The sequence below is a fragment of the Dromiciops gliroides genome, chromosome 2, assembly GCF_019393635.1.
Source record: "Dromiciops gliroides isolate mDroGli1 chromosome 2, mDroGli1.pri, whole genome shotgun sequence".
NCBI lineage: Eukaryota > Metazoa > Chordata > Mammalia > Microbiotheria > Microbiotheriidae > Dromiciops > Dromiciops gliroides.
Window position 1 is genome coordinate 102,460,073 of NC_057862.1, and position 21,289 is coordinate 102,481,361.

The window sequence follows — 21,289 nt, forward strand, 5'->3', positions numbered from 1 at the left end:
ATCAGATGTGTGGAGAGTGGCACTGTGCTTTTCATCCCAAGTGACCGGGAGGATAGTGATGCCCTCTCAAGTGAAATGGGCTTAGGGGAAAAGATAATGAGTTTTACTTGGGGAGAAAAGAAAATGAGTTGTTTTAGACATTGGCTATGTGAAGGATGGATCAAAGTGGGAAGAATCTTGAGACAGGGAAATTAATCAGGAGGCTCTTGCAGTAGTCCATAAAATTAGGAGATTGGGCTATAAAATCTCTAAATTCCTATCCTATTTTAGCACTGTTTGATTCTATGCATTCCTAGTGTGGGATAAAAACTGGGTCTTAAATTTCACTGGAAGATTTCACATTTTATGACTTTCTCATTTGACCTGGGACCTTTCTCCTTTTGTAAGACAAAAAGAGAACAATGTGCCCAATCTACCATTACAAAGGCACATTGCATATTTGTTGGTGAAGGGAGGGAAGCTAAGTTAATGTTGCTAAATTACTTGGAAATGCTCAAATGAAAGGATAAGAAATAAGAATTGTTAATACCATCCTTGGAACAGCTCAAATGACATTTTTTCCCCAATACCTCTTTCACTGAAGCAAATCCTGGTTTGAGAAAGTAAGGTACTTCAATAGCCATTCCTTTGTCCTTAGCCCACTTTTTGTTCTTTTCCTAAACTGTCTCCCATGGCAGTCTCATAGATCATTAGAGCTGGAAGGGAATTTAAAGATCATCTAGCCTAACTTCATTTTACAAATGAAGAAAAAGAAGGCTTGAAGAACTGAAGGGATTTACCTACATACAGTCACAAAGTTAGTAAAAGGCATAGCAGTGATTCATATCTAGCTCTGCTAGCTTCACTGGGTTTCATTGAACTGCCTTCAACCATCACCTGTATGCCACATTCTCCTAATTCAATTACATAAACATAGTGTTTCCCTACCCCACACCAGACACCCTGCTAGAAGCTGAGGATACAAAGATAAAAGCAATATAGTTCCTGCCCTCAAGAAGCTTATATTCTATTAGCAGGATACAACATTCCCATACAAATAAATGACGAGAGTTTGTGATCATCTGTACCTCCCTCCCTGACTTCTTTCCTAAGTTCTAGACTGTCATGGCCCACTACCTAAAGGATATCCCACTAATGCCTCATACTCAAAACTAAACTTAGTTTCTTTTCCCCAAAACCTTTTCCTTCTTACTTCCAGAGAAGCTCATCTCCCAGTCTCAACTCTGGGACTCACCCTTGAGCAGAGCTGCCTGAATTGTTGGTCAGAGGTTAAATAAATGAAATCTCACCTCAACCCTTTATTTTTAATCCAGACTGAGCTTCATGTTATCTAGCCATCCCAACCAGCACACTCAATATAGTGCTTTTCATAAAATAGGTGCTTCAGAATTGTTGAATTTAATCTAATTCCTCATTTATTTTGAAGGGCCAGGGTATTGATATCCCCATTTTCCAAATAAAGAATCTGAGGCCCAGAGTGGTAAAGTGGTTTCATGCAAGTAAATGGCAGGGCCTGGACCAGATCTCATGTCTCCTGAACCCTGGTCTATCACAATGTTTTGCTTCTCTTTAGTAAAGGATTAAATATTCAATCCTACTGTTCATCTTCAGTTTCCCAATATACAGTGAAAGCTGTTCTAAAAGCATCAGCAAGTAAGAGAAACAAGCTATCACATGTTTAGCAGCTAGTTACCAGGAACTAAGACAATATTTAGTAATTTTATGAAAAGAAAAAATAAAAATCACAAAACAGCATCATCAGGACTCAAAGAAATAACCATATTTTTAAAAGACCAAGTACTAAATGGAAATAAAAGCCAATAAGTTTTCATTCCCAATTCACATTCTTTTTTCCTCCAGTTCCTTTTTTTGAGTGTATTTTCTAAAGCAGTGGTGTCAAACTCAAATAGAAGGGGGAGAGGGGCAGCTAATAAAGTGTACATGAGCATTGCTTGAGGGCCTTATATTGACCTAGAAAACCACATATTAGCATTATCTATTTTAATTGTATTTTTATTTATCTTGTTAAATATTTCCCAATTACATTCTAACCTGGTTCTGGCAGCACTCAGAACTCATTGTTGTAGGCCACAATGTAGCCAGCAGGCCATGTGTTTGATACCTCTTCTCCAAAGCACAACCTTGGAGGATGTGAGGAAAAAACTATCCCTACTAAATCAAGCCTCTCTTGATATATTTGGGACTTTGGGACAGGTCTAATTATGACTGCAATATATTAGTTAAACATTTACTTCTCAAAGCTCTCCTAAAGAAACTCATATACCTAGACTGACTAAAACTCTCTCATCTGTCACCCCAGCCCCTTGTAATGACACCATCTAACCTACTTGTTTTATGTGATTAATACATCACCACACCTTACCTATAATTATATTACATAAACTTAGAGAAGGGTTAACCTACTCACATTCTCCTCCCTCTGTTTCATTATTACATCTTCAGTCCCACTTAGTCCTCAAAAAGTTCTTCATGTTCTCCAATTCTCAGACAATCTGAACACTTCTCATTCTTTCTCCAATGATCTGAAGCATATCCCTGTTTTTTAACCAGCTACTTGAATCATTTAGTCACTGCATGAAGCCTTTTCTTTCCTCTCAAAGAAAACTAAATGACAGGGTCCAAAAGAGCCTTTGAGAACAGAGGAAATTCTCTGCTGAAAATAGCTTTCTGGGAGAAAAAACTGAGGCCCACTATGAACGTGGGGCCCTGTCACTCTGGATAGAAAGAGAATAAAATGGGATTGAGGATTAAGAGAGCAAATTCTTCAGGGAAACACCAATAGAAACAAGAGAACAGAGAAATGATTAAGGAATGCACAGAAGACCGAAGAGAGACACACACAAAGAAAAGAAAGAGAATTAATTGGAATAGTTAAACTACTGTGTCCTGATGGTGGGAAAACAACAATACTCAAAGCCAAAGGGAAGAGAATACCAAGAAGAAAACGTTCATTGTTAAATAAATGGAAGCTTTGAAGGAGCACTTTTTTCCCTTTAAAAAAAACACTTTGTACTATTATAGGTTATTCTGGTCTTTATCCAGAATTCTCCAAAAGCATTAACTACAAATGATGAGGGAGAGGGAGGAGAATAACTCTGATGATAGAAATAGAAATAACAAGAGAAAAATTGCACCACCATTTATTCGCTTTCCTTAGAAACTTCTCTTAAAGGAGGTTTGGGGCTATTTGTGGGCTTAAAGTCTTTTCCCTTCTTCAGGGTATTTATTATTATACCAGGATTATTATGCCCACCCCTAGGTCTACTGTCAAACTCAGGACCTAGAGTATTAGAATGCAGTATATTGATTAATCATAAATAGATACAGAAGTAAATCATAATTAGAGATGAAATGATCAAATTCCATAAGAAATGCCAAGAAAGATCGTGGTTGTTAGTGAGGTAGGTAAGCAATGTAGCTTGAACATTGTTTAATTACCCCATAATAATGTACTATGTAGCCATTATCCATTAATTGATCTAACTCCATCTTGTACTTATTCAAGAGAAGCAGCCCAATATTGTGGAGATTGCACAGGAGTACAAGTGTAAAGTTTGAGGGCATGCTCTTCTACTACTAGCTCTTTGACCTTGGGCAAGTCACCTCCCTTTTCTGAGGCATAATCTGTAAAAAGAAAGAGGTTAGATTTAGATGATCCCCTGAAGCCAGTAGGGGTCCATTTGAGCAGTAATTTACTAAATACACCAAAGTGACTTAAGGGCCCAATGCTACTTACAATAGGGTATAAGTCATTATCATAGGACTCCTCCCTAGCCTGGAAAATTTGACTGACCCCCTGTGATTCTGAAAATCAGCCAGTAAATTCTCATAGTCACATTCTGTCTCATGATCATGTTCAAAGGAAGAGTGCAAAATGAGATTGCTGAAGTTAGTAACTAGTCAGGCAGGAGACTTTTCCTGGGACTGTGGGCCTGGGTTTTTAAGTAACAAGTGTGAAATTTCTTGGGAACTTACACAATCAGTTGGGAAGTAGCCCTAGGGGATATTTTAAGAGGTTATATATAAGCTGTGTGGTACATGCAGTCTCTGCATTATGAGTGTAGGAAGCTATATAAAAGTTTAGCAGGCATGCATAAAAGAGCTTTGAGAGTTTCAAGAGGTAGATATTCTAGTCTTGGCTTTGTCATTAATTCATTATATGTCCTTGGAGAAGTTCAGGGTCTTAGTTTCCTCTTCTATAAGATGAGAAAGCTATACTTACGTGATCTCTATGGTCCCCTTTAACTCTAAAATTCTGTGATTCTATGAGTAGCAGAATAGCAGGGAGCTATCTAGTAGATACATCACCTCACTTCTCTGTGCTCAGTTTCTTTATCTGTAAAATGAGGATAATTATACTTGTACTACCTACTTCACAGAGCTATTGTAAGTAAAGCATTTCCTAAATTTAAAGAATATTACAAATGGGAGTTATTATGCATAGATACTGCAATAATATTCCCAGGTTTTCTGGGACAACCTCATTGTGAAGGAGATTGTGATAATGAAGTAAGCACAGTGAAAAATCCATTGTTAGATGATGTGTCCTCACCTGGGGTTTGGAAAATATGGTCATGATATCTATAGGTAAGCTATTTTATCATCTGTGCAGTCTGTGGCTCTTTGTGTCTATGATCCATTTCTATTCCTGATTTTCTTTATTCTTAGGTCTACAGTGTGGTCAGGCAACTCTGACATGGAAATAAAGTGAAATAATTTGTGAAAGGTTTTCATTTGCCTCATCTGTGAACACACTTATTTTTCTTAGGAAATGTTTTACTCAGCCTATTTCATTAGTTCTAAATTCCACAAAACATGAAAAATTATAGATAAGTGGTCAAAGTATATGAACAGACAGTTCTCAAATGAAAAAAATGCCAAAATATATCAAACATATGAAAAATGCTAGAAATTGCAAATAATGAGATAAAAATTAATACAACTCTGAAGTTCCACCCATGAGCTTAGCAGTGACAAAAAACAAAAAAGGAAAATGGTCATTTTGGTGGTACCTGTGGGAGAACAGAGACATTGTTGGTGGAGCTGTGACTTGCTCCAACCATTTTGAAAAGTTAAAAGTTATTTGGAAATATACCCCTAGTCACTAAGCCACACATATGCTTTGACCTCATCCTTTACTGTACTCTTTGCAACATAGTACTGTGTTGACCACTTTCTCCTTAATACCCTCTTCTGTCTGAGTTTTTGTGACATTTCTCTCTCTTGGTTTTCCTACCCACCTGACCAGGCCTTATCAGTTTACTTTGTTGGATCTTGATTCATGTCAACCAAGCAATCAATAAACATTTATTAAGTAGGCACAGATATTTTTCCCAGATCTTCCTGACCACAGAAGTAAAAGTAAGATAGAAATAATGACACCTACCTTCCAAGGTTTCTTGTGAGGATCAAGGAAGATATTGGTAAGGTGCTTAATTCAGTGCCTGGTACTTAGTAGGTGCTTCATAGTAAATGCTGCTTTTTTTCTTTCAGCCAGTCTTGAAATTAGATTGACCACTCACCTGATGGCTTTCAAAGACAGCATGATCCTCAAAGGTGAACATATGTAAAATATAAGCTCTTCCAGGAGACTATAAGCCACTAAGTGGCAAGAACTAGTTTGAGCTTCGTCATGGAATTCCCAACATATAGCAGAGTGCCTGCCTGGAAATGAAAGGTGCTTAGCAAATGTTTGATGAACTGAATGGTACCTGAAAGATGATGAAGGTAGTGTTCTATCCAAACTATTCCCAAAGCTCATCCCCACATGCCTGTCAGAGCCTTGATGCCATTCTCACTGACTACCTGGGAAAATGTTGCACTGGCATATGAGTCAATACAGAATGTTAAAGCTGAAAAGATCCTTAGAGATCCTCTAATCACCCTCCTCATTTGATAGAGGAGGAGGAAACTGAGATCCAGAGAAGGAGCACGACTTGACCAAGATCACATAGTAAATTAGTGACATGGGAGAGGTGATGTTATGCAATGAATAGACAGTTAGTTATCCTTTGAGGCAGAAAGAAATGGGTTCAATCCTTGCTTTTGACTAGTAGAGCAGGAGCTAATCTTCATTGCTAGAGGGAATTTCCTCACCAGTAGTTCCCTATGCTGATGAGACTACAACAACATTGTTGAGATCAAGTCTGGTACAAAAAAGCAAATTTGTCACAGAGCTGGGACTCAAACCCAGATCTCCTATACCTCATTGATAATAGTTATTCTGTAATGAATAATCCAGAGGACAGAACAAAGTATAAACATGTGTGTGGGTTTATCTAAGTGTGTGATTGTGAATGGTTGCTCCCCTGCTTTCTGATTTGGGGCCCTCAGCTCTGACGGGCAGCAATGACAGAAAACGAAAGTAACAAAAGCCTCACATCTGCCCCCAGCAAAGCTGGAAGCCACAGAACCAAAGTGTGTGAAAGTGTTCAAAAAACAATGATGAAAACAAAACCCTAGGCATGCTTAATTTGGGGTTTGATAGATTTCCCCCCTCCCCCCAAATCAACAACAGTTATTGAACACTCACTTTTAACAAAACCACATACTAACTGCTTTGTGGAGTATAGAGCTGGGGAGGTGAGACCCAAAGAAAGACATGGCTCCCATAGTCTATGTGGGGAGTCATCCCAGATACACAAAGTACATTTAGAAAGTTGCAAAGAATAGGACGTGGTTCTGTAGTTCTTCTATTAGCTGCTCCCTAACGAGCACCAGATCCTGGCATTTCCTTTCTCTGCTGTTTCTTGGTCAGTATTTTTCTGAATATAGTGCTGATCGTGAAGATTTTGTTTTCTTTTGTCAGTCAGTAGTTATTCAATCCCATTGATTGGGCAGAATCTAGTATATTTTCTGAGGAAGGATTCTAAAGAAAAAGCAGATACCACTCTTGCCCTTCAGAAGCTTATAAGCACATCATAATCATTTGATTATGAAGAAATACTGCTAGCTTGTCTCCCAAACTTCCCCTTAGAGTTCCCAGATCTCTCTTTTCACCATCTTCTACCTCAAGGAGATGAGGATTTGGGGAGCAGAGCCTTTTGGCAAATGAGAAAAGAGGCGCCCCTTTCCCTTCCCCCAGTCCTCATGGCCAACACCAACTTCCTGGCTCTTTCCAGACTTCAAACCTGTTCCCTGAAAGCTGAAGTTGAAGAACATCAATTTCCCTGTGGGCAGAGTTTCTCTGCATTGTCTGGATACCTGCTTTGCCAGTTTGTTCTGAAAGGACCCAGCCAGACTAGATCTGAGAATTTTGTAAACATGCTTTCTCTGACCTCACTGCTGTAAATAAGGTTGAAGCAGATGCTACCCATCTTAATGTTTCTGTCTTTTCCTGACCCTGATTGAGAATAGAGCCTATTTCTGGACCATCAACGAGCCAATCTAAAATCAGCATTGGGTGATAGCTTTTGTGAGACCATTAAAGAGGAATAAGTCTGGATCCATGCATTTAGGGTTATAAATGGCAGCTGTTGGCTCTATGTGGCGTAATCCTTGATTGCTATTGATTCAATGCAGTCACTGGTACCTTGAAGACTATGAAAAATTCTGAACCAACATGTATTTTTTTTCATTCAACAAGTAAAAGGAGGCTTATTTGAGCATAGTATAAAAAGACATTCAGTAAGGATACTGGAGCTCTTTAGCTTGAGTAGACAAGGCTCCCCTCACTTCCATGTGGGAGCTCATCTGGTCAGCAGAGCAAGATGTGGCAATGTGCCATTCTGGGAAATCTATCCTATCTGAAGGAGCCTGATTCCCTCATAATACTGCTTGAAGCAGGACACATTGAGCTTTTGCCCACTATTTAGGTAGGTCCTCAGGACAACTTTGTCATCTTTCAGGGAATAAAAGCAAACTGGCCTAACCATATGGTAGGAGAAGGAGAGAACTCCAGAACTCTCTCTTTTTCAAGTGAACATCATTGATATTCATCCTTTGAACTAAGAACAGGAGGAAGATAAAATAAACAGCGTTGGTAAAATGGAAGGTATTGGAAAATACCTTGAAGAACTGGAGAATGGAAGGTACAGATAGGCTTCAGAGATCTTTACTATTACATTGACCCTAACTATATTCCTTTTGTGGCCTGTTTAAGAGAGCATTTGTCAATGATCTGCAGTTGTCTTATATGAGCTAGATTTTACTTAACTTCTCTGTGAAATATGTCTGTATTTTTTTTCAGTTCCCACAAAGTTCTATCGTTAGAATATTGATATATGGGGAGAATAAATATAATAGGGTACTCTGGTACTCTTCAGCAAAAGCTTAAGGTTGTAAGGGCCAAAAATAGGGAGACATTGAAATATAAAAAGGAAGATCTTCAGATGCAAAATTGCATATGAAAAAGCCAAAAAAGAAAATGAATAGCCTAAATGGCACAAATGGCATTTATACTTTTGTCCCAAGCCACTCACCTGCATAAGATCCTTAAAGATTTCTGGGAAGTATAACTGATTGAATTGGGATTGACCATCACTGTAAGTCAAGGTAGAATACCTTAGAGAGGGGGTTGACTTTGAAGCAGGAAATATTTTTGAATAGAAAAGGCTAGACCTTTCTCATTCTCCTATCTGGAGTTAAAAAACATCAGAGCTAGACTTGGAGGGAGTCAAGGAGGCAATGCTTCTGCCAATCCTAGGACAAAGTCATTGCCCTTGCTGAAAGAGCACAGTAACACTCTAGCTATAGAAACGAATTGTAACACTTGACCAAAGAGAGGATAGTGCCACCCAGCTAAGTTTTGCTGAAGATGGTAAAAGATCGCAGGTGTCTATCAAAGAAGAAGCCCAAAGAATCCAGCAACAGCTGCCCAGCAATAGAGAGGCCTGCCCAGTACTGGCTGGCAGCAGCTGTTTAACGATGGACTGGCTTGCTTGGCCCAGGTCAGCAGGAGTCCAATTGCTCTGTTTGGCCCAGCCGAGAAGTAGCCATGCCTAGTGGCTGATCGACCTGCCTGGTCCAGTCCAGTCCATTCTAGCAGCATCCAAGCCTAATAAAGAGCCTGCAAAACAGCCAATTGACCTGCTTGATCCAACACAGCAGCGGACTAACACAATAAGCCAAGACACCATGACCTAAAAACACAAGCCTAGAAGAGACTCCAAATGAGTCGTGACACAAGAATGAACAATATAAGCTAGAGGAATGATCAAATCTAAGATAAAATACAATATTGATAAATCTAAAATCTTATGTTTGTGTTGAAAAGAAATTCAACTTCAAAACTACGAGATGAGGAAGCTATTGCTAGATAATGTATTTATGTGTAAAAAGATCCCAGGGTTTTAGTGGCCTGACAACTTGGTATGAGTCAACAGTGTGATATGACAGTTAAAACTGCTAATGCATTTTTTTTTTGATGAGGCAATTGGGGTTAAGTGACTTGCCCAGGGTCACACAGCTAGTAAGTGTTAAGTGTCTGAGTCCGCATTTGAACTCAGGTCCTCCTGAATTCAGGGCCAGTGTTCTATCCACTGCGCCACCTAGCTGCCCCTAATGCAATCTTAGACTGCATTGAGAGGCATGATGATCCAGCTAGAGTATGTCTAGAGAATTTCCAGGAGAGAATAACCAAGTAATGGGAGGCCAGAAAAACAGTTGAAATAAATGTGAATGTTTAGCTTGGAGAAGTCCCAGGAGATATGACAGCTATCTTCAAGTATTTCAAAAGCTGTCATGTAGAAGAAAGATTATATTTGTGCTGCTTGATCTGAGATAGTATATCTAGGAGTTACAGGTAGAAGTTGTAGAGAGGCAGATTTGTTTTCAGTATAAGGGGAAAATTCACAATTAGTCTTGTCTAAAAGTGAGAACAGGTACTTCCTCTTCTCTAGAGGTCTTCAAGAGAAGGCTGGATAACCACTTGCTGAAAATGTTATAGATGAAATCCATATTCATATCCAGATTGTATAAATGGCCTCTGAGGTACCTCTTAGCTCTGGGAATCTGGGATTTTATGAGCATAATGAAAACTGAAGAACATCCCTTTAGCAAAAATGTGTTTGCCAGGCCCTGCTCTGAAGACACCAAAGGGATTGTGTTAGTAACATCTGAAGACCCAGAAGGAAAAATAGATCAAAGCCTTTCAGTCAAGCTATGTTCCAATAACCAACAACCCACCCAGGGATACTCAATGACTTCTTTTGTGGGACATGGACCCCTTTCACAGTTTGGTGAAACCTACAGGCTTCTCAGAATAATGTTTTTAAACATAAACAACAAAATGTATACAAAGGAAACCAGTTGTGTTGAAACAAAAGTGTAATTTTTCCCATCCAATTTCATGGATCCCCTGAAATTGATTCACAGAGCCTGTTGTGGGAGTCTAAGAACCCCTGCCCACAAAAGAAATAGGTAAGCTCTTTGCCAGTCAAATTGCTGCTAAGTCAACCAAAGGAAATGTAGCACAAAACTTGATCTGATTCAGTGGTGGTAGAGGGATAGAGGTAGCATAATGGAAAGTACACTTAACCTAGAATTAAAATATCTAAGTTAAATTTCTAACTTTGCTACAAATTTGTGTCGTCTGGGGCAAGTCACTTCACCTCACTGCTGCATAGTAATTCCCTTTTTCTTCTTCTCTTACTGACTTCCTGTTGCATTCTTTATAACAGATATGCCTAACAGAGAGAGTCTGTCCTACTCTTCCCTTGTGTTCCCTACAAGACCTTAAATGTGGTAGCCATTCAATAAATATTTATTGAAGAAATTAATAAATTAAGAACGAACAAGTTTCTCTGGGCATCTGTTTCCTTATCTATAAAATGGGGATCATACCACCAATTCTACTGACTTCAAAGGACTGTTGTGGAAAGCAAATGAGATAATGGATATGAATGTGTTGTGAAAGCATTGTGAAAATGTAATTAATTATTCAAGAATTAAAAAGAAAGACTGATTACTATCTTGGTGCCCCAGAGGAGCAACTGCTTAAGAACTACTATCCCACAAAATACATTTACCCAGTTGTTTGGCATAACGTTAATCCATTTTTCATTTGTTCTCTTGTTTGAGATGCATTCTTATCTGTGCACAGCATGTATGGTATACAAACAGTGTGAAATTGAAGTAGGTACAGTAAAAGGGAATGGAAGAAAGAAAATCTTAACCTTCAGAATCTTAATTGTTCAATGCTTGCCCTGGTGTTCTTTGGTCCTTTAAGGCTATCTGAGTTGATGTTGTATAGATGGTAACCAATCCTTCAAAACAACAACAACAAAACTTCTGAGCTCCCATTATGTGTAAGACCCAATAACAGCCTTGTCCCTGCCTTCAAGAACCTAAGAGTATAACTTGCTTCTCTAGAGCCAGGGTCTTAGCTAAGCTCTGTTGTTTTAGTGTGTTGTATTTAAAAGCACCCTTTAAAAAGTATTTGAAATGGTGAATTGAAAAACATCCTAGCCTTGCTACCCTTGGATCTGATGGTCAAAAGGTGAGAAGTACAATCTCAGGAGCTCAGGTTAGAGCCCCAGGTGTAGATAAGAGATGATACCGGTCAAACCCAGATTCCCTAAAATAGCTGCTTAGACTCAGGGGAGGTCAGCTCCCTCCCTCCCTCTGAAGTTTCTTGAAATACTGTGTTCTTTCGCTGTGCTTTTAGAGAGGTGCCTGGCTGATAGCTTGTGTAATATTCATTTGTGACTAGCCAGGGTGGGGAGAGAAGAGGAGGGAGGGGGAAAGTGTATTTTGGTTTCCTTCAACTGACATTTTTTATCTCATTTGTGGATTGTTTTGTGCACTGTTAGTTAATATTTATACAGTGCTGGGGAGGTGAAGGATATCACAGGGCTCTGAAGTCCAGGACTTATCTGCTCTCATTTAAAGCAACACTACTCTGTCTCAGGTGGAAAAGTCTCTGGTTAAAGAAGACAAGAATTCTTGGAACCTCTTGACTTTTTGTTGGGTCATACGTCCTCCTTCCATGTGCATTTCAGCTCACCCCCATGTCTTTGTATCCCATGTGATTATAAGGAATATTTTTATATAAATTTTTCATGGAGGATGTACTCATGACAGTAGACGGCTTCTTCTGGCTGGCTTTTTTTTTTTTCTGGGTAGTTGTTTTGTCTTTAATGGGCACCAGACAACATATTGTATAAGTGTTCTGCAATCATGAAGATGGGCATCATGCATCTGCTCACGCGTCCTCATTTATATTCTCCAACCCCTTGGCCTCATAATAACGATTGAATCCAGAGATCCGCCTGTCCCTTTCCAGTAGATTCCACTGGTATCGATTACGGGCAATTCTTTTTTCCTTGCCCCCATTGCTGTACTTTTGGATGATCGTGGTGCTCACTCCCGGGATCGTCAGACACACGCCCATTACGGCCAGGCCCGGAAGAATTTCGAACCACATCTCCGCCGAAAGCTCGCGGCCACGGACTGTTAGGGGTTCCTGGCTGGCTTTTTAATACATATCTCAGGTATATATGCCTCTTGGATTATCCACTTATTGTTTCTCATCCTCTCTACATGACTAATCCAGCACTTTTCCTCTCATGCATGTCTTTGAAAATATCATTTATGGGGCAGCTAGATGGCGCAGTGGATAAAGCACTGGCTTTGGATTCAGGAGGACCTGAGTTCAAATCCAGCGTCAGACACTTGACACTTAACTAGCTGTGTGACCCTGGGCAAGTCACTAAACCCTCATTGCCCTGCAAAAAAACAACAAAAAAAGAAAGAAAATATCATTTATGCCAGTTCTGCAATGAAAGTTAAGACATACTGCCAACTATTTTCACTGACCATGCATCTTTGATTGCCCTTTGGGTTGCATGTTGTTATAATTCTTCCCCAAATTGGGGAATTATCATTGGGATAATAATTTCATTTAAAAAGATGAGCTTTTGTGGAAGCAAACAATTTGGGATAATTGAAAACTTCAAAATTTTCCCAGATTTCAATGATGTTCATTTCTTCCTGATACTCAATTATTAGCCCAACTCATTCTAGTTCTATAGCACTGTCCAGAATAAATATATATTGGTGGACTAATTCAACAAGTATGTCATTATCTGAGCGATATATTTGTCATCCACTTTCTTTTTTCAGTGTAGATTATTAGACCAGGTTTTGTTTTTTTTCACACGACTGTGGATTTCACAGAAGAGTCAGTGTAGTATTCTGAGACTCAATACAATTAGAGAGAAACTATTAACAGAGTTCTTTTTCTGCTTGAATTCAGCCCAGAATTTTTACCATAACACTAGAAAAAACCTTAGGTAAATATGTTTTGCACCTCATTTGATATCAATAATCAGTAGATTACTGAATAAAGCTATTTCCATAAGTAGATCAGTCAGAATTTTGGATCATTTTAACCTGTTCATGGGTGTTAAAAGTGGTAAAATTGAGGCTGCTTCTTCTGGGGATCATTTCCACATTGTTGAATGACCTTATGGCCATTCTTCATCCCAAAGGGCTAGTATGACCCAAGACTCCAATTTTTTAAATGTCAACATTCTTAAGTACCCATTGTATGCAGAGCACTGGGGTGGGCATTAGTAAAGATACAAAGATCAATTTAGTCACCGTCCTTATGAAGCTCAGGATCTTACTACTCTCTTCCCTCCTAGAATGTTTGCTGACAGTCTCAGCTCAAAGCTCACATTTGATTGGTTGCCTATGTACACACTTCCTCATTATCATATCTTCCCTAGAAATAGACTTATTGGCTAGGTTCTCTGAAGGGGGAACATAGGAAATAAACTTATGCGAATGAAAATTTAGAAATGATTAAATTCAGAATAGATGCCTTTCTGGCAGAGATACAGTATTTGGGGCTACAAAGAAAGACTGAAGTTAACTCTACAGAAAGTAATATGTGTGTAGATATGTAGATATGTATGTGCACACATGTATATGTTTACACATATGTGCATATATGCATGTATATGTCTCCATTATAACTAAAATCTCTGTACGACAAAAGGCCTCTCATCCCTAGCCAATGACCCAGTTACTCCAAGCCAATATTTGCTATAAAACAGTTCCAACATAACTAAAGGATCCCATTGTAATGGCACATGACCTGCAATAGCTTAGATGCTGTTCTGGTTGAAGGCAGAGGCCAGACTAGATAAATTCTAAGGCTTTTACCAATCACATGATTATTATGTCACTTACCAACTATGGCAGCTTGTTCCACCAAAGAGCTATAATTCAAGGAAGTAAAATATTTTTTCTTCTTACCCAAGGTCATTGGCTCTTTTCATGCATAAAATAATTGAAGTATGTGTCACAGGGTTGACCTGACCTGAATTATCTTCTGCTGAACTCCTAGAAAGTTGAAACTTAGGGAACGTCAGAAAACTCTGAGTCACCATGCATTCCAAATAAGAAAATACACAGACCCCCCAAACATGTTGCCTTTCTCTTGGTCCAGAGCAAGTTCACCAGAAGTCTTGCCCTAAAACATGGGGGTAAATCTTTGAAAGATGCTGGTTGTTTGTTCTTACAATAGGAATGACAGCTGTTCAATACAGTGCCCCAGTTCTGGCTTTCTAAATATCCCGAAGAATGTCTGGGAGTGGCTAAGTCATGGTTAAACCAAGGTTGAAGGTAACAGACAGGCCTCAAACCTGGTGAGGTAGGGGAATTTCACCTACCACATGAATGTGAAAACTTCCCCTGGTAGAACGGGGAGATGAGAACAATTTGTTCCAACAGCTACGAAGTCAGCTGAAGCAGGCGCTATGGAGCACTTAGAGCTTGGTCAGACATCAAAGATGCCAAGGCCATCCACTGTAGAGAGGGTCGTCGCCAGTCCTTCTGCCTGTTGTGTGACTTGGTGCAACTCTGCTTCACTTAAGTCCAATTCATGCGCAAGTCAAGACTATACCCTGGGATGTCATTGGTCTTCTTTGAAAACGAGGGACAAACAAGAACGACAACAGAACAACTAAAGGCTCAGTAACGTTTTCTTTTCCACCTTTCTGCATCTGATGATTTGGTTCGACACACTGTAGGGTACAAATACCCAATACTTTATCACACCCCTGGGAACAGCATGGGTTAGAAAGAGCTGAGATACAAGGATACTTTGTAGCAAAGAAACATTCTGCCTTTCAAAGTGGATAGGCTTTTGAATTCTTGGCTGTCTGGGCATTTGCCAAGATTTCTGGAGCACTAGAATCTAATGGAAGGTACTGAGAGAGACCTTATGGAATCTAAGATGACTCAGAGGGGCTTTCTCCTTTAAGAAAAGGAGATATTCTAGAATAAACTTGTTGCAGTGATAAAAATATGCAAGAATGGTTTGGAATGAAGTAGGGGTGAATTCTGGGGGTCGAATCGTTTGATTTCTTGCAGTTGTGTTTCTGACCAAAGGATATTTGACTTTCTGTGAAAGGAAAGTAGCCTGCTACAGGCACACTGGTATTATCCATCAGTCAACAAGTATTTATTAAATGCTCACTATGTGCCAAATATTGCACTAAGCATTAGGGATACAAGTACGAAAAAGTGAAAGCCCCTAACCTCAAGGCACTGACACCCTACTTAGGCAGAGACAACATGTTCACAATGGAGTAAGAATAGGATATATGTGTACACATACACATATGTATGTGTGTATGTGTATCTAGTATTGTTATTGTTCAGTTGCTTAGTCATGTCTGACTCTTTGTGACCCCACAGACCATACTGTTCATGGGATTTTTTTGACAAACATACCGCAGCGGTTTGCCGTTTCCGTCTCCAGTGGATTAAGGCAGACAAAGGTTACGTGATTTGCCCAGGGTCACACAACTAGTAAGTATGAGGCAGAATTTGAACTCAAGTCTTCCTGCCTGACTTCAAGCTCAATGCTCTATCCACTGAGCCATCTAGCTACCTCATGTGTATATGTGTGTACATACATATATACATATACATATGTGTATATCTGTATGTGCATGTACATATATACATGCACATAATTTAGGCAGGTGATACTGGCAATGTGAAATAATAACTGGCATTTTGTAGCACTTTAGGATTTGTAAGGCACTTTCTATATGTAATCTTATTTGATCCTCACAACTCTCTGGGATACATGTGATTATTATCCCCATTTTATAGATGAGGAACTGAGTCTGAGAATGGTTGCATGATTTTTTTTTTTGGGTGAGGTAATTGGGTCAAGTGACTTGTCTAGGGTCACACAGCTAGTAAGTGTAAAGTGTCTGAGGCCAGGTTTGAACTCAGGTCCTCCTGAATCTAGGGCCAATGCTCTATCCACTGTACCACCTAGCTGCCCCATGGTTGCATGATTTATCCAGGATCATGCAGCTAGTATCTGAGACACAAAGTGAAATCAGGCATCCAGATTCCAAGTCCAGCACTGTAGTCACTGTGCTATGTGACCTCATGAAAGGTCTTTTGAAGGAGGTTACTCAAGCTGGAGTCTTAGGTATCTAGAGAGTCTAAGAAATGAAAATGAAGAGAGAAAAAATTCTAGGCACAAGGGACAGTCAGTGAAAAGTTCTGCCCTAAAAATCAGAAGACCTGAAAGTCCCAGTTCTCATACTCAAATCAGTTATATTCTTTGCCCATTCCTTCATCAAAATTCACAGCTAGGAAGGCAGCTAGGTGGTGCAGTGGATAAAGCACCGGCCCTGGATTCAGGAGGACCTGATTTCAAATCCAGCCTCAGACACTTGACACTTACTAGCTGTGTGACCCTGGGCAAGTCACTTAACCCTCATTGCCCTGCAAAAAAAAGGAAAAATTCACATCTAGGAAGACTTCCTTTGGCTTTGCTTATGGGCTTCCTGAGAGTATACTAAATAGAATGTGTATGGAATTTCCCTGTGTTCCTCTGAAGAAGGGAGCTCTACAAACAACATGTCATTGTTGAGATAAAGAAAGCCACGTCAGTGTAGTGTTGTAGGTGGCTTAACAGGTAAGAATTGACCAGAAGGTCTAGCCCTTATCCCCTGTCTTAATCAGGAGAAAGCTGCATCAGTTGACTCTGTCCCTCTCAAACCTTCAATGCCCCCCCTCCATTTCTTATTTCTTCAGGGAAAAGAAAAAAAGACTTGCAAAATAGTTGACTGTCAGGAATGGACAGTTTTTTGTCTTTTTTGGTGAGGCAATTGGGGTTAAGTGACCTACCTGGGGTCACACAGCTAGTAAGTGTTAAGTGTCTGAGGGTGGATTTGAACTCGGGTCCTCCTGAATCCAGGGCCAGTGCTCTATCCACTCTGCCACCTAGCTGCCCAGGAATGGACACAAATGATTAATAACCACTTTAAAAGTTGTTCAAACCCTCTAATGATCAAGGGGGGTGGTCGGGAAAGGCTTCTCAAAGGCTTCTTAGCCCATGAGCTTAGCCTTAAGAAGACCTGGGCATTGTTAGAGGCAGAAGTGAGAAAGGTATGTGTCCCAAGTGTGGGGACAGTTGTGCAAAGGCATGGAGGAGATGGAATATTGTGTTTGTGAGATGACAAATGAGACCTTAGCAAGAGTATAGTGTGAGGGGGCACGATACAATGGAAAGGAGCGCTGGATGTGGAAGGAACTTGAGTGTGAATCCCCGGTCTGTTACTTGCTGTCACTTAACCTTCTAGGCTTCAGTTCCTTATCTGTAAAATGAGAGGGCTGAACTTAATAGTCTTTAAGGTCCCTTTCAGTTCTAAATCCATGATCCTATGAATAATGTGAAATAAGCCTAGAAAAAATAGCCTGCAGCCAGATTGCAAAGGGCTTTGAATGCCAAACTGAAGAGATTATTCTTTGTCTGGGAGACAGTAGGGATCCATTGAAGATTCTTGGGGGGGGGGGGCCTCCCCATATGGTCTGATTTGTGCTTTAGGAAGATCATTTGGGTTGGAGGGTGGATTGTAGAAAGGGGAGAGGTTTGGAAATCAGGGGTCCAATTAGGAGACTATTGCAATTGTCCAGGCATGTAAGAGATGATGAGGTACTAAAGCAGAGTGATGGCTGTGTGACTAGAAGGAAGGGGATGGGTATAAGAGATACCGTGGAGGTAGAATGACAAGACTTGGCAATAATTGGAAATCAGAGAGACAGTGATGAATCAGAGATTGTGAGAATGCATGACTAGAAAAATGGTAGTGCCTTCAATAGAAGTAGGGAAGTTTGAAAAAAGGGAGGGGTCAGGGGAGAAAAACATGACTTCTGTTTTGGATATGGAGAATTTGAGGTGTCTTTGGTCAATCGATTTGGAGATGTATCACAGGTAGTTGGTAATGAAAGCCTGGGGCTTAGGACAGGATACAGCTGTGAGATGCTCACTTAGCCCATGTGAACCACTGAGAGCAGAGAGAGAGAAGACAGCCCAGGAAAGAACCTTGAGGGGTGGGACATGGGAAAGGAAACTGCAAAGGAATGTCAGACAGGTAGGGGCAAAACCAGTGTCATTAAAAAATAGCTTAACAAAACCACAAGGAGGAGCAGGGTGGTCAGCAGTGTCAAATGCTGTAGAGAGGCCAAGCAGCATGAGGCCTGAGCAAAGGCCAAGGATTCAGGGTGGAGGAGGGAGGGAGTGGGAGGAGGAGAAGGGACAAAGAAGGTAAATAGCTTTTTCTAGGAGTTTGGCTGTAAAAAGGGAAGGCATGGTAGAGCCAATAAAAGGTATTTTAAGGGAAGGGGGCTAGACATGGTTTTAGGCAGTAGTAGTAGTAGTAGTAGAGAAGGAGGCAACAGATACAGAGCATGTGAAAATTAAGAGAAGAGAGGGGTGGAAAGGGAGGAGAGAGAGAAGAGAGAGAAAAAGAGATATAGACAGAAAGAGGGAAAGAGAAGTGAAAATCAGTTCAAAGATAATAACTAGGGAGATTTTGGGTAGAGGCAGGGTAAATGAGTTGAATCATGAACTAAGATTTAGCTCTTGCCATATCTATGATCTTCCAGAATCTAGACTCTTCCATCTAGACCTCTGATACCTTTGTGATACTTTCTACTTTAGCCATATTCCCCGGATTTGACTTTTTGCAGGCTTAAAACCTTAGTATCATTCTGACACATTCCATCCCTGTTTGTTGGAACTCCTTGAGTGGTAATTGCCAACCTTCTTGATGCTGGGCTCAACTCCCAGGCTTGTAATCCCTCCTAAGCAGTTCTGCCCTGCTGGTTCCCATGACCCAATATGACACAATAGCTAATCCATTTAAAACCCCCAAACTATTAAGAACCAGCTTTCAATAGGCCATTCTGGCCACACATGTTAGTGAAATTGATCTGAGCCTCCAGTGAGACTATATCAAAGCTCTTCTTCACTGCAGCATGAGAGGTAGCATGCCCCAGTGGATTTAGAGCCTACCTTGGCCTTAGTTAGGAAGTCCAGGGTTCGAGTCCCAGCTCAGACATATATTAGCTGTGTGACTCAGGACAAGTCACTTAGCCTCTTGATGGAAGCTCTCTTAGACTCTAAATTGTGAGCTGCTTTCTGATCTACATGGATACAAGTTTCCTAACTGGTGCTCTCTCTACGCCAATAGAATCACAGGTCTCGATTTTTTTCAAATCCACTGTAAAACAGTGTAATATTGTTTGTCCTTCATTCTCAAAGAGGATCAGTGATATCACAGGGTGATATCTTGACTTGCACATGAATTGGATTCAAATGAAGCAGGGTTACACAAAATCATCAGCCTCAATGTCTCTTCCAGAGTCACTGAAGTAAAATGGCAAAACAAAAGTCAGGATGGCTGGTGACGGCCCAAATGCGGCGGACGACCTTGGCATCTTTGATGTCTAACCAAGCTCCAAGCACTCCACGGTGCCTGCTTCAGCCACCTTCATGACTGTTGGAATAAATTGTTCTTATCCGCCCATTCTACCATGGGAAGTCTTCACATGCTTGGGGTAGACATTCCCCCATCTCACCAGATTTAAGGCCTGTCTGTTACCCTCAGCCTAGTTTAACTAGCTACCAAGAAGACTTTACCGTGGTGTGGCCACCGCATTTGCTATAGATTTTTGGAGCCACAGGTGGGAGCTGGGTAACCAGTTGGACACCAGGGGTAGATGAGCAGTCCTGAAAAGGGCTTGCCATGCTCTCACACCAGAGGTGCTATTCCTCCCAGAACACCCCATACACAGTGCAGTATAAGGCTTCACAACAGAGCAGATTATCTACTATTGAATAATTAAAAGCATCACTCCATCCCCCAGCATCCATGAATTTACACAGGAATTCACTCCAAATGAATCTCTGTCTTACAGAGTCCTTATCTTTTTTCCAATATTAGCTCAGTGTCACCATCTCTGGGAAGACTTTTCTGATCTCCCCTCTGCTCCCTCCTTTCCCCTCTTGCCTTGAATTTTCTTTTCTGCTTACTTACTGTCTCCTGTAAGTGCAAGGTAAACCCCTTAAGGGCAAGAACTGTTTTTTTCTTTTGTTTTTGTCCCCCCTCCCAATCCCAATCCCCCAAACCTAATCCAATGCCTTACATATAGAAATGCTTAATAAATCCTTCAACTGAATCTTTTTTGACTGCTGTGTTCATTCTTGCTCACCTCTCTCACAATAAAAACATTTACTTTTAGACTTTCTACATTCCCAAGACTCTTTCACTCTTCTGCTTCTCCCTTTTTCAAAGAAGGAAATGCAAACTTGTGGCTTATTAGCATCCTGAGAAGCATGTATGTGAGGATTCGGTTATTTCCCAACATGACCAGAATACCATGGAGTTAATGGAGCCATAAGCCCTTCCTTTTTCCAATACCGCTATTTGCCAATCACTTGATAACTGATGGTGAAGGAATTGTTTGTGGTTTGTCTTTCATTCCAAACCACAAAAGAAAAGAGGCCCAAAAAATCAGTCTGAATAGGAAAGAGCCAAGTTATTCTTAGCCAGAGCACAGGAAATGATGACCCGGGCCCAGAGTAGAAGAGAGCAGCAAAGTGATAGGATCAGACTTTAGAGATAAGTCCAGCCCCTAACCCCTTCTTTTAGGTGAGTAAGCTGACACTCAAAGATGAGAAGTGTTTTATCCAAGACCACACAGATGGTAAAATGGCAGAATTGGGTTTGAAACTCAAGTCTTCTGCCTCAAAAATCCAGTTTTCTTCCTATTTTACCACGATGCCTCTGTCTCTTTGTACCAGAAACAAGGACTATAGAAATATTTGAGGCATAGAATCTCCAGACTTCTCAGAAAGGCGAACTATTACATTTAAGATGGCAGCAACTGAACAAGTATCAAGATATCCCATATCCTATCCCTCTTCCTGTCCCCACCAAATATCCCCAAGTGCCTACTGCCTAATTCAACATCCACTTATGTCTCCTACCTAATGTGAAATCCT

At 40.4% G+C, this 21,289-nt stretch overlaps 1 protein-coding gene across 1 annotated transcript; it reads right to left on the bottom strand.

The window, feature by feature from the left end:
* Positions 1–12,064: 12,064 nt before the first annotated feature.
* On the bottom strand, positions 12,065–12,422 carry LOC122742537 (NADH dehydrogenase [ubiquinone] 1 alpha subcomplex subunit 1-like). Its single transcript, XM_043986836.1, has one exon. It carries the CDS (start codon positions 12,383–12,385, stop codon positions 12,164–12,166), a length of 222 nt encoding a protein of 73 aa, XP_043842771.1. The 5' UTR covers positions 12,386–12,422; the 3' UTR covers positions 12,065–12,163.
* Positions 12,423–21,289: the final 8,867 nt, after the last annotated feature.